General features: G+C 38.0%; 1 protein-coding gene across 1 annotated transcript in view; it reads right to left on the bottom strand.

Annotated features, from left to right (window-relative positions):
• The window catches only part of LOC124606041 (rap guanine nucleotide exchange factor 4), a 181,068-nt gene that overhangs the window by 95,751 nt on the left and 72,212 nt on the right, over positions 1-13,105 (bottom strand). The window contains exon 7 of the mRNA XM_047138004.1: positions 7,558-7,758. Coding sequence (XP_046993960.1) covers positions 7,558-7,758 — 201 coding nt within the window. The remainder of the gene's footprint in view (positions 1-7,557; positions 7,759-13,105) is intronic.

Genomic DNA, 13,105 nt, shown 5'->3' with positions numbered 1-13,105 from the left:
AGAAGTAACACAACCACACTGAAACACAGACCTTTTTTATTTATACTAGACAGACTGATGAAGATTGAATGTGTTTGACAGTATTTAATCCTGTATTCAATTATTACAAAAATCTGTTGAACACTTAAATGCAACAGTTGTTCTGATAATGAAGGGGGCTGTAGCAGAATATTTGTCTCCAAGTTGTAACTCTAGTTTCCATGCAGTACTTTCCATTATTGCTGTTGTGTACACAATTAACCCTAGCTGCTATTTATGTGTTGCTGCAATGTGATATGGTTCAAGCCTTCTGTATGTAGTTATTTCAAGAAAGATTTATAGAAATGTGCAGAACTAAAGCTAGTCAGCCAATACCAAGGACTCTTCTAGATCCAGTACATTTCAGGCCCCAGACCCAGAAGGCTAATAGTCTGCCCAGTGGAAATTTTCATTTCTGAGTAATTAACCTACAAAAGCAACTCAATGTGGATAGAAGTAGTGAAAACCAATGCTACTCCTATAAAGTAAGACATATCCTTGCAGTAGTTTATTTCTTTGTATGTGACAGTTATAGGTATTCCTCTGATCACTACTGAAGATGTGTGTCTCACAAGGAACCCCTTGAATGCAAGGTTGCAAGTTCAATCTTTAACAAGGCCCATTTAATATGGCTCCTCAAACGCATCAAGAGGGTGATGGAAAATGAGTGTCCAGGTCGTGCAGATATCAACCTTCTACGGGATGTATGTATTACAGTTCACAAAATGGACATCATTGACATCCGAGAAATGTTCAAAACAAACCATTAGCTTACACCATGAACATCAAATGAAAAATGGTGTGCCACAGTGATTACAAAGGTTTGCACCATCAAGATTAAAGGCAAACTCCTTGGGAGATAAAAATCGTGTAGGACAACACATAGCTGCAGATAGTGAGGCTGAATTTGTCCAGTGGTTCCAGGTGGTATGAGCTGCAATGTCACAAACCTTCCAGCATGGATAGTTTGTTCTGAAGAAGTATGATTTTTATATGCAGACCACAAATCAAGCAAAAGCAATTTATTTTGATCAGCTGCCCTTGCAAAATCATACACACAAGAAAGAGTCATAGGAGACAGACCACCTCCAACTTCTTGCATCACAATAAATAACTTTCCAACCAATGTATCATCCAAATTATATAAATGTGTTAAGGCAATGATGTTAGTTTATCTTGATAATTTCCAGGGTTCCTTTCATATGCACTTCCTCTTCAAATCCTGATTTGCTGGAGCTGAAAACAAATTCCTTACTGAACAATGGGAGAAGTTTGTTTTTCCCATCTTCAAATTTTCTGGCCAATTCTGCAGTTTGCTGTGTACTGTCAAGTTTATGCTTTGTTTGAAATTTTGTTATCATATGTCTTCCAATTCTGTACCACTTTTTGAAGTTATGCAACCATCCAGTGCTTTCCTTGAAATCATTGTAATTTATGTCACACACAATTCAGTGTGCGTAATGTAGAAGATCACTGTCATGCACATCCTGTAAATTGTATCATGCATCCTTGCAACATGCAAACACCAGTTTTTGCAACAACTGTGCCTTTTCCTCCCTTGAATATCCATAGTTTTTCTCATACACTACAAGGTCGTATTGCTGTGGACTTACTCAAAATCTCTTCATATTTTTTTTTTTTTTTTTTTTTTTTTAATTAAGCTGCAGATTATCTTCCATGTACATAATTATGTTTAGTATCCTCTCCTTGGACAACAATTGTCCTTTACTATGTTTCACTGGAGATAGGATTTGTGGACCCCCTGTCTGACAAGGATGATGACAGCTTGACACCCATTTCAATATCACTTTCACTTGTTAAGTATGTATTGTAATCATTGTATTCCTCATGCACATTGTCTGCACAGTTGAGCGTGCATGACACCATGCATTGCACTGATTCACCTTGCAGAAACACTAATATTTCATCTGTCACTCTGCAAAATTCCTTGGTTTCCTTTCTGGTGAAATGTTAACTTTGGCAACCATTGTTTGAAATATTGCAGTGTTCGTTGTTCTGATCATTGCCACTGTTCTGCTTTGTATCAACACCTCTAGCAATGTAGTACTGCTGTGAGTTACTAATCAACTAAGCAGTTCAACATTGCTCTGTAGCCTTGTGCTGTGCTGTCCATTGGATACCTCCCCTGTTGCCATCAACAGCCAATACTGTGGTTGCATGATAGACAATATGTGGGTGTTGAATGCTTTAAACATCATTCACCTTTTGCAACCTCACACTCAAGGTGTTTCTTGTCAGTCACCCATCAAACATGATGGCTAACCACACTAGGCCACCTACACCTGCTGTCCTTCTCTGTATACGTTCAATATCTCCAGTTATTCCAATCTGGTACAAGTCCCACACACTTGAGCAATAATATTCTGGCTGGGTCACATGATTGATCTGTAAGCAATCTCTTTAGCAGACTGATTTCACTTCCACAGTATTCTGCCAATAAAATGAAATCAACCACCTGCTTTGCCCACAACTGAACCAGTGAAAAGCAGCGCGATTCGTCATGGGGACATTTAGTCAGCGCGAGAGCGTTACGGAGATGCTGAACAAGCTCCAGTGGCGGACACTTCAAGAAAGGCGTTACGCAATACGGAGAGGTTTATTATCGAAATTACGAGAGAGCACATTCCGGGAAGAGATGGGCAACATATTACTACCGCCCACATATATCTTGCGTAATGATCACAACGAAAAGATCCGAGAAATTAGAGCAAATACGGAGACTTACAAGCAGTCGTTCTTCCCACGCACAATTCGTGAATGGAACAGGGAAGGGGGGATCAGATAGTGGTACAATAAGTACCCTCCGCCACACACCGTAAGGTGGCTCGCGGAGTATAGATGTAGATGTAGATGTACGTGATCATTCCATTTCATTTCCCTACAAAGTGTTACACCAGGTATTTATATGAGATGGCTGATTGCAACAGTGACTCACTGATATTATTGTCATAGGATACCATGTTTTTTCATTTTGCCAAGTGCACAGTTTTACATTTCTGAATATTTAGAGCAAGTCAGCAATCTTTGCACCACATTGAAATCCTAACAAGATCTGATGGAATATTTATGCAACTTCTCTCAGATAGTATTTCATTAGAGAGAATTGCATCATCTGCAAAAAGCCTGACTTTACTATTAATGTTGTCTGCAAGTTCATTAATATACAACATGAACAGCAAGGGTCCCAACACACTTCCCCAGGGCACACCCAAAGTAACTTCTACATCTGAAAGTGACTCTCCATCCAAGGTAACATGCTGTGTCCTCCTTACCAAAAAGTCCTCACTCTGGTCACAAATTTCACTTGATACTCCATATGATCATACTTTTGACAATAAGCATTGATGCAGTACTGAGTCAAATGCTTTTTGGGAATCAAGAAACACTGCTTCTACCTGGTTGCCCTGATCAAATGCTTTCAGTATGTCATGTGAGAAAAGTGGGAGTTGTATTTTATACGATCGATGTTTTAGAAATCCACGATTGTTGGCACTGAGGAGGTCATTTTGTTCAAGATACATCATTGTGTTTGAGCTCAGAATATGTTCTAAGATACTACAACAAATCGATGTCAAAGATATTGGATGGTAGTTTTGTGGATCACTTCTACTACCCTTCTTGTAGAGGGGTGTGACCTGTGCCTTTTCCATGACCTGGTAATGGTTATTTGTTTAGGGATCTATGATAGATTATAGTGAGAAGAGGCTAACTCAGCCACAAATTCAGTACAGAATCTGACACGGATTCTATTGGGGCATGGGGCCTTGTTCAATTTCAACAATTTCAGCTGCTTTTCAACACCATTCACACTAATACTTATTTCATTCAACTTTTAAGTGGTATAAGGATTAAATTGGGGCAATTCTCCTAGGTTTTCCTTTGTAAAGGAAGATTAGAAAATGGGGTTAAGCATTTCAGGTTTTGCTTTGCTACCATCAATTTCAGTTTCTGTGTCATTCATTCACTAGGGAGTAGACACCTAGTTTGGCACCACTAACAGCCTTTACATACAACCAGAATTTCGTTGGATTTTGTAAAAGATCACTTGACAATATTCTGCTATGGTAGTCATTGAAGGCATCATGCATTGCTCTCTTGGCAGCCAAACACATTTCATTCAGCATCTCTCTATCTATAGCCATATGCTTTGTTTTTCACCTATTATTCAGTAATCTCTGTTTATCTAGATTTTTTTTACAGTGGCTGTATATCATGGAGGTTCCCTCCCACTATGAACTGTTCTACTGGGTACATATCTATCCAGTACTCAGTCAACTATTCTTTTCCACCTGAACCAGAGTTCCTCTACATGCTCCTGCCCTGTGCTGAAATTTTCAAGTGCCTCACTGAGATGAGACATTACTGATTTTTTTATCTAGTTTCTTGATTATATGTATTTTTCTGCTAGTTTTAGTTGTCCTTTGTACTTTGGTAATCACTGTTGCCACAACCATGTCATGGTCACTGATACCAGTTTCAATGTGGACATCCTCAAAGAGGTCAGGTCTATTTGTTGCCATTGGATCCAATATACTTTCATCAAAAGTGGGATTCCTAACTATCTGATCTAGGTGGTTCTCAGAGAAGGCATTTAGTAAAGTTTCACGGGATGTCTTATGATGCTCACCACTAACAAAATTGTAATTTTCCCAATTAAATTGTTGGATGATTTAAGTCTCCCCCAATGATTATAGTATGATTGGGGAACTTACTTACAAGTGAACTGATGTTTTCTCTGAAGTTTTCAGTTACATCAGAGGAAGAGTTGGGTGGGTCATAGAAGGATCAAATAATCATTTTATGCCCACCCTTGACACTGAGTCTTGCCCAAACATTCTCACATGCAGTTTCAATTTCTATCTCAGTTTATTTCCGTTTTTTGTCAACTGCAACAAATACTCCACTTTCATTTCCCATTTGCCTATCTTTCTGGTACACACAAATTTTCCTCACCACCACTGCTACCAAACTGGTACACTGAGAAAGGTGGTGTAGTGGTTAGCACACTGGACTCTCATTTCAGACGACGGTGGCTCAATCCCACTTCCGGCCATCCTGACTCAGGTTTTCTGTGATTTCCCTAAATCGCTTCAGGTAAATGCCAGTATGGTTCTTGTGAAAGAAAAGAAAGAAAGAAAGAACCAACCAACCAACCAACTAGGTACACTAAAAGTTTTAATGATTGTATGAGCTCCCGTTTTTCTGCCTACTGTAATCTCTCATTATAGATCTTGCCACTCTCCATTTTACCCTTGGTATCTGCTTTGACAGGTATCTTGCTGGGCACAACATATCCTTGGAGCATACTCCAATTGGAGTCAAATATTGGACAAAAAGGCTTTCTCCTTTGTACCTTTGCTTGCACCCTTCAGAATTCTCATTAACATCTGTAGTGACTTATATGCCTAGTTATCACCTGACCCATATGCAGTCCCCTTTGTAGTTTTCCAATACTCAGTGTCACCTGTAGGTATTAGTAATGTCATCGAGCTGTGATGTTAGGTCTTAACTTATACTTGTATCTTTTGACAGTTACATCTGTACTGTAAATGAACCCTAGTACATTACATTTATTTATTCTCTGCACTGATCAATTTAGTCCTCTGCATTTGTTCCCACATTTCGCTACTGTCTTGTTCTACAGACAGCAGTATCATCGACGAAAAAATAAAGTGATGGCGAAATCCATCCCTGAGAAGATGCTCATGGGGAAGGAGTGCAGTGTCACTATAAAGTTAACCAGTGAGTCTACTGCATTAGAAGATTCTGAGGTAAGTGCACCCATGCAATGTTATGTCTCCCCTCACTTTAACACCTGGACCACCAAAATGATCGTGTTCAACAGTGCTGGATATATCCTCATATGGAGAGAGGTTGGAACATGTAATACACCCAGGAACATTGTTGAACATGATTGTTTTGGTGATCTAGGTTTTGTAGGGTGGGGAGGCATAACATTGCATGTGCGTATCTTTTCACGGGCATTTGGCTGTGACTTCATTTTTTATGGATGACAATGAGTGACCACCTTGAACAGCGCCGGTGGAGGACCTATTGGAAGGAGAGGATATTTGGCGAATGGACTGGCCTGCCCAATTGCCTGACTTAAATAATATGAAGCACAAATCTGATACCTTGGAGAGAGGTATTGCAGCACATCAACATGCACCAGTGACAATCCAGCAGCTGTCAATCTCGCTAGTGGAGAAATTGAAGGCTCTACCACAGGAACTCCTTACCAACCTTATGGCCAGCACATGAGCATGTTGCAGAGCATGCTGTCTGTGGTGATCACACACAATATTAAGAATGCTGTCCTACCTTTTATAATCTCATTAGTCATGATGATTTCAGTGTAATTATTATCTTCAAATAAAAGTGTTATTTCTATTTATCTCATAGTCCAAGTTTCATCAAAATATGTTTCTTGGAAGTGGCAAATCATGAAAAAGTTACTTTTGCCTTTAAGTTTTGTACACCAGCATACACAAGCAAAAAACATGTTCTGTAATTCTATAGCAGACTGTTGACAAGAATATAGGCTTGTAAGACTGATTTGTAGATCATCGGTCTGATGACCCTACTTGAAAATGGGCATGACTTGTGCTTTTTTCCAATTGATAGGTATCCTCTGTTGGCTCCAGTAACCTATGGTAAACTACGACTAGAAGGAGAGCAAGTTATTCCATATGTTCTCTGTAGAACCTCTCACATATTCATTATGATTTATCTCATTCCCAATGTCAAGCAGATTTAGTCAATTTTCTATTCTGCTATCGCTTATTTCAGTGATGATTGAAACAAAGAATGTCCATGGTGAAACAATTTTGGAAGAGTGATTTATCCTCTGTCATTTTCTGTGGTGGTCTCCTCTCCATTATGGAAGTGGCACAAACTTTGCTGTTTCATTCCTTCTTCCAAACTGAGAATGGAGGGATTCTATTTTGGCCACTGAATTAAGAGGTGAGTCGCCTACACAACCAGTGAGCCAATGAGTCCCAACCTTAAGACAGCGAGGCCATACAGTGAGTTTTATATAAGACAGTGCACTGGATACTACTGGCTGTTCTCCAGTGATTCACTTGACAGTTAGTGGTGTGATTCAGACCAGACATCATTTGACAGATACAGTGAAGAGACATGTACTAGAGAGGTATTTGGACTTTGAATTACCAGGACACTCTCTGACTGCACATTTCCCTGTAGTGTTCACAATACTGTTTTCTGTATTTGCTGTGCAAATAAATTGCGATGTTTCATAATACAACACCTTTCATTAAAACATCCCATACTTTGTGCTGAAGATTTTCAAAACTTATAAAATCTATAAAAAATTGCACATATTAATACTGCTTCTCACCAAACTGGCACTTTGTTCCAAGTCCCATAGCATCAAGAAAAACCTGAACTAGATTAATATAAGCATGTTGACTCTATGACAATGTGATACATATTCAATTCTTCCATCCAGTTTGGCATAATGATAGACTACAAAAGTAATCTGGCATTAAAGGATATTGTCTGGAAAGCTCTGTCACCAGCTGATGTGTAGGCATGAACACAATGTGAGTCAGCAGGAAGTCTTCCAGGAAAGGGTCACTTGATGGATGAGGTGCGACATCCCGGCCACCTACTGTTCCTCCACAGCCACGTCCATCTAGACGCGTCTCGAGCAGGTGCTCCAGCATTTTCTGTGGGGTACCCGCCATCACAGTGTACCTGCAACCATTGTAAGAAATAGTAAGCTTCTCAATTTTATTAGTCAAAGGAAGAAGGGAAGGTGGGTAGGTAGAGGGCTAGGGAACCAAACTTGTTTGTTTTCAATCTTTAGATGTTGTTAATCTGATAGAAGTGCATCATAACATACTGTGCAATTTAAGAGCTATGCATGCCCTTACCCCACAAATAAAAATATCACAGAAATACACCTTACTTTGCCAACAAAGGGAAGAAGAAATGAACCAGTGTTAATTGATCAACGTAATGGAGGTTGTTCATATAGCACAAAAAGAATGCCACTGATTCTCACATCCACAAAACAATATGAAGTGTATTATGTAGTATTTAATACTGTTTCATTCAAAAATCTTATTTTATTTGAGATGATGTACATATGAGTGGACTGTTATCTAATATACCATACTTGGAACCAAGGGAAAATAATGTTGCTCTTATGTTGGGAGATTGAAAAATAAATCACATTTAAATGAAAATCTTTTTTCCTTTCCAACATTGTCATCTTTCTTCTCCATGTAAATTCTTTAGTGTGACTCTACTTATTTGAATCTCTCATTCTCGAGTCCTAGAAAATAAGAATTTTTTCCTACACACTGTTTCATTTGTCTGCACATCTACATCCATACTCTGCCAATCACTGTGAAGTGCATGACAGAGGGTACTTTCCACTATACCAGCTGTTAGGACTTCTTTCCATTCCATTCACGTACAAGGTGTCGAAATACTGACTGTTTAAATGTCTCTGCGCATGCTGTAATCAATCTCGTCTCGTACTCACGATCCTACAGGAGCGATACATAGGGGATTGCAGTGTATTCCCAGAGTCATCATTTAAAGCTGGTTCTTGAAACATTAAGAAGCACAGTTTGGCATAATGATAGACTACACAAGTAATCTGGCATTAAATGATACTGTCTGGAAAGCTCTGTCACCAGCTGATGTGTAGGCATGAACACAATGTGAGTCATCAGGAAGTTAGTGACAATCTTCAAGTGTTTGCCAGTTCAATTTCTTGAGCATCTCTGTGGCACAGTCCCATGGGTCAAACGATCCTGTGACCATTCATAATGCCCTTTTCTGAATATGTTTGACGTACCCCTGTCAGTCCTATTTGCCATGGGTCCCACACAACTGAGCAATATTCTAGGATACATTGTGCAATTGATTTATAAGCAATCTCCTTTGAAGGTTGATTGCATTTCTGTAGTATTCTACCAATGCACTAAGCCTGCCACTTGCTTTTACCAATGACTGAGCCTTTCGTGATCATTACATTTCAAATTTTTACGAAGTGTTACTCCCAGGCATTTGTAGAAGTTGTTAGATTCCAAGTGCGAGTCACTGATACTGTAGTAGTTTTTTATGCGCAGAATCTTAATTTTGAACACTAAAAGCAACTTGACAGTCTTTGCTCAACTTTGAAATAATATTGAGATATGTCAAAATGTTTTCTTAGACAGTACTCATACTTCATTGCAGAGAACTGCATTTTCTGTGAAAAGTCTTAGGTTACTATTAATATACAACATGAACAGCAAGGGTCCTAACACCTTCCATGGAACACATTCAAGTTACTTCTATGTCTACTAATGATTCTCCATCCAAAATGACATGCTATGTTCTCCCTATAGTACATGTCCATCCACTGATACATTTCTTCAGGTCCAAAAGAAGAAAGCAGTGCAAAGAAGCTATAGCTGGAGAGTATGACCTGCGATTCAACTTAATGCCTTTACATGAAGCAAACAAAACTTTTGAGTGGTTTGCAGGTCTGCCAAACTGTTCTGGAAAAAGTGAAAACTTCTTTGTCCAGTGGCTAAAAATCCTTGAGAAATTTGATAGATAATATTAACCTGTGACCATTTCTCTGATAATTATCACAATATGTGAATCCTAAATAATCTCACCATTACTTTTACAGCTCAGTTTTGGTTTTCTTCTGAGCATGTTATCAAACAGAAGTTGGCCATTTTCAGTGTTCCTTTGCCTTCTGTTAGGAACAGACATTTGCTGTGCAAGTAAAAAATTGGTTTCGATTGTACATTAGATGTTCGCAACTGCTGTAATACGGTTAAACGATTTTAATGCTGAGTAGCTATAAGCTATTACTGATTTAATCTAGCCAGTAACTTCTTCATGCTTGAATGTTCATCCAAGACAAACATCCCTCTTTTAAAAGTTTATAGTCCTTTGGTTATTCATCTCATTGGTTATGATCTGAATTGGGTATGTTGTGCATTCTACACCATCCATGTTTGTGTGTCAACAACAAACCACTTGTCACATACACCATGCAATGGAGCAGATCCTTCAAAAAATTTTCAGTTATTCATCTGTACTGAGGAGTGCTTGGGGAAGAAAGTTTATGATGCCAGTGCCAGCCTTGACATGACTCATGCAATTCAGCTCTGAACTCTTGTCAAAGTTGATAATCAACGATCTTCATATACTGGACAGTTCTTTACAATTTTCATACCTTGAGATTTTACATATTTTATTGGTTTGGAATGTAAATAAATAGAAATTGTATGCCTTGATGAGGCACTCAGTTTTAAGACTCTGGAATCAAAGGCACGACAAGAAAACGTTGATTAATTTGTGTTAAATGGTACCGGTGCTTTATATATACCAGTTAGTCCACGTTCTTCAAAATAATTCAGCAGCTGAACTGGTGGTTTCTCTCTTTATTTGTAAGATGCTAATAATGTTGTCATATTTATTTTTACAAAATGCGACCGGCATGATGCTAACAGAATTGCCTTCAGTTCTTGCTATGTTGTAGTGCACTGTTTTTTCGTTCACTAATGTTTATATACTTTTAGTATGTCTGTTTAGATACTGAAGTTTGCAAAAAAAGCTTGCTTTTTACCATTGTATAGGTAGGTAAAAAGTTATAGATGAACAATAGTTGAATGTATCTGAAGGTCTCTAGAAATGAAATCCAGAAGAAGAAAAAGTTTCTGCTTTGGATGATGAGCAAATGGAAGATCCAGCATAACCAAATATTCCAAATGAAACCAAAAAGGGTGTTAAATGTAGCCAACACCATTATTTGCAACAAAGACACAGAGAATTTGCTAATCTTCCTGGAGTATTACAGAAATTAGCTTCAACTCTGTTCAGAGTACCAATATCTCTAAGAACTTTTTGCTAAGACACAAACTATTTTTAAGAGACTTAATCAACAGCCATTTATTTAACTACACATACATAATTAAACAAGGCAAAGATACAATATAACCTGCAAATTTCTGGAACATAGATTTTTTAACTACAACAGTAAAGGTTGAAAAATGACTTCTTGTAATACTACTTCTTCAGCAGCAGCAGCAGCAGATCCCAAATCACCATTACCTATTCATGTCTCCCTAACCACACTTAATTTGATACTTAGAAGAAGTAAGCTTTGAAAGAAGAAGTGATAAAGTAAAAAGTGTTGTCCTGTAGGAATTGAAGGTTACATTTCATACTTCGTTACATAATGAGAAAGGCAACACTTTATGCCTGCCTCACACTGCAGACAGAATGTTAGTGTGTTTAAAAACATAATAACTGGAGCTACAAAATATAGGTATGGTTTAATGAAATAGTTGACCACCCCCTCTCCATATGGGTTGAAAATAACAGTGCCCAATTTAACTACCCAGAAACAGCACTGAGATGTAATCAACACCATTCCTCTCATATTTTTCTTTTTTAAGAATTTATGATTTCCGAGAAAATAAACTTATGCAGAATATATAGGTCTACAACATTTCTATTTGGACATTTATTTGCTGGTATGAGTTATTGTTGACTTGCTAATAGTGAACAAGCCACAAGCAGCTGTCTATGAGCTAACATTCCAACTGGTGATTACTACTTTAAGAGATCGATCTTTGACTTGTTTAATCAGCATTTTAACTACAATGAGGTGCACACTCAAAACTAGTTTTCTGAATACCAATAATCTGTCACACCAGTTGTCATTAGTCCCCTCTCTTACTTGCAAGTGGTATGGTTATGCCACAGTTTCTTAATACACACCTGGTGTCATGTTAATTTAAGATTTACTTTATTTTTGGCAACAGAAAAGTCACATTGGGCAAATATGGCAAAAATGGAAGCAGGTAATTGTTACATTATTGTCTCTGGTGCAGAAATAATGAAGCAGCAACAAAGTGTAAGTAGGTGCATTATCATGATGCAAAAACCAAAAATTGTTTCATCACAAATCAGAGTGTTTTTTCAGATTGTTTCATGCAAATAGCTTTAAATTTTTGGTGGTATTCCTTACTGATCATTTGATCTTGTGGCAAGAACTCAAAGTGTACTATGCCATTAAAAACCTAAGAACAAAGCGAGTGTAGCCTTCACACTGCAATCTGCTGAGATTTTATCGATTTTGGGGATCCAGAATGCTTCCACTCAGACGAGTGGGCCATAGCTTCAACAGTTTATCATTAAAACCAGGTTTCATCACCTGTTATGACACATTTCATCAGTTCTGTGTCATTGTTTTCATCTAGCAACATGTGCTTGCCAATGTCTTTGATCGAACATCAAAAATTTTGGAACAAACTTTGCTGTCACATATTTTATACCTTAAACACCCAAAAAAAAATTCATTGCAGGAGCGAAGTCATACGTTAATACCATCAGTGACTTCTCTGACTGTGGTTCCTTGAGTGTTCATAATGATTTATTTTCCTCTTTTCTCGATTTCATCAGCTGATGATGTGCTGCGGCTTCCTGGAAACTTTCTTCATGGTCTTCTTCAAAACACTTATACCACATGTAATCCATTGTTTTACTCACTGAAGACTCACCAAAAGCAATATTTAACATGTCTGAAGGAACACTGCATTGTTCTTCCTAACGACATGGGCACTGCAATACTGTATTTATCCACCGATACCAGAAAGCAACTTTTAATTACAATGTCGGTCCCAGTATGGAAATTACATAACAAATACATGTTGTGATGCAGGAATAATGACAAATGGAAGTTTGGGTCTGGTGTGAGTTCTGGACCAATAGGCAAAGCAGTTAAGGTGACAGCTGGTGTGTAAAGTAGGAAATCCATAATTGAGTCCTGGTCCTGCACAGATCTTCATTGTCATCATTCCCTTATACAGCTGATGGTTGTTCATTTTAGCAACTCAAATACATTCATGTTACACAAAATGAATAATCAATGGTACTACCAAAACACAAGTAATCTTTCTGGCACCCGACAACAGACTAAATATCCAAAATGGCTAATGCTACACAGATACTTTTCAGACATGTTTAAAAACACAACAACAAAAATAGTCCTATTGGCATGAATACCATATGCAAAATTATA

This window comes from Schistocerca americana, chromosome 3 (assembly GCF_021461395.2).
Source record: "Schistocerca americana isolate TAMUIC-IGC-003095 chromosome 3, iqSchAmer2.1, whole genome shotgun sequence".
NCBI classification, from domain to species: domain Eukaryota; kingdom Metazoa; phylum Arthropoda; class Insecta; order Orthoptera; family Acrididae; genus Schistocerca; species Schistocerca americana.
The sequence above is the reverse complement of the archived record's forward strand: the minus strand, read 5'-3'. Positions and strand labels throughout refer to the sequence as shown.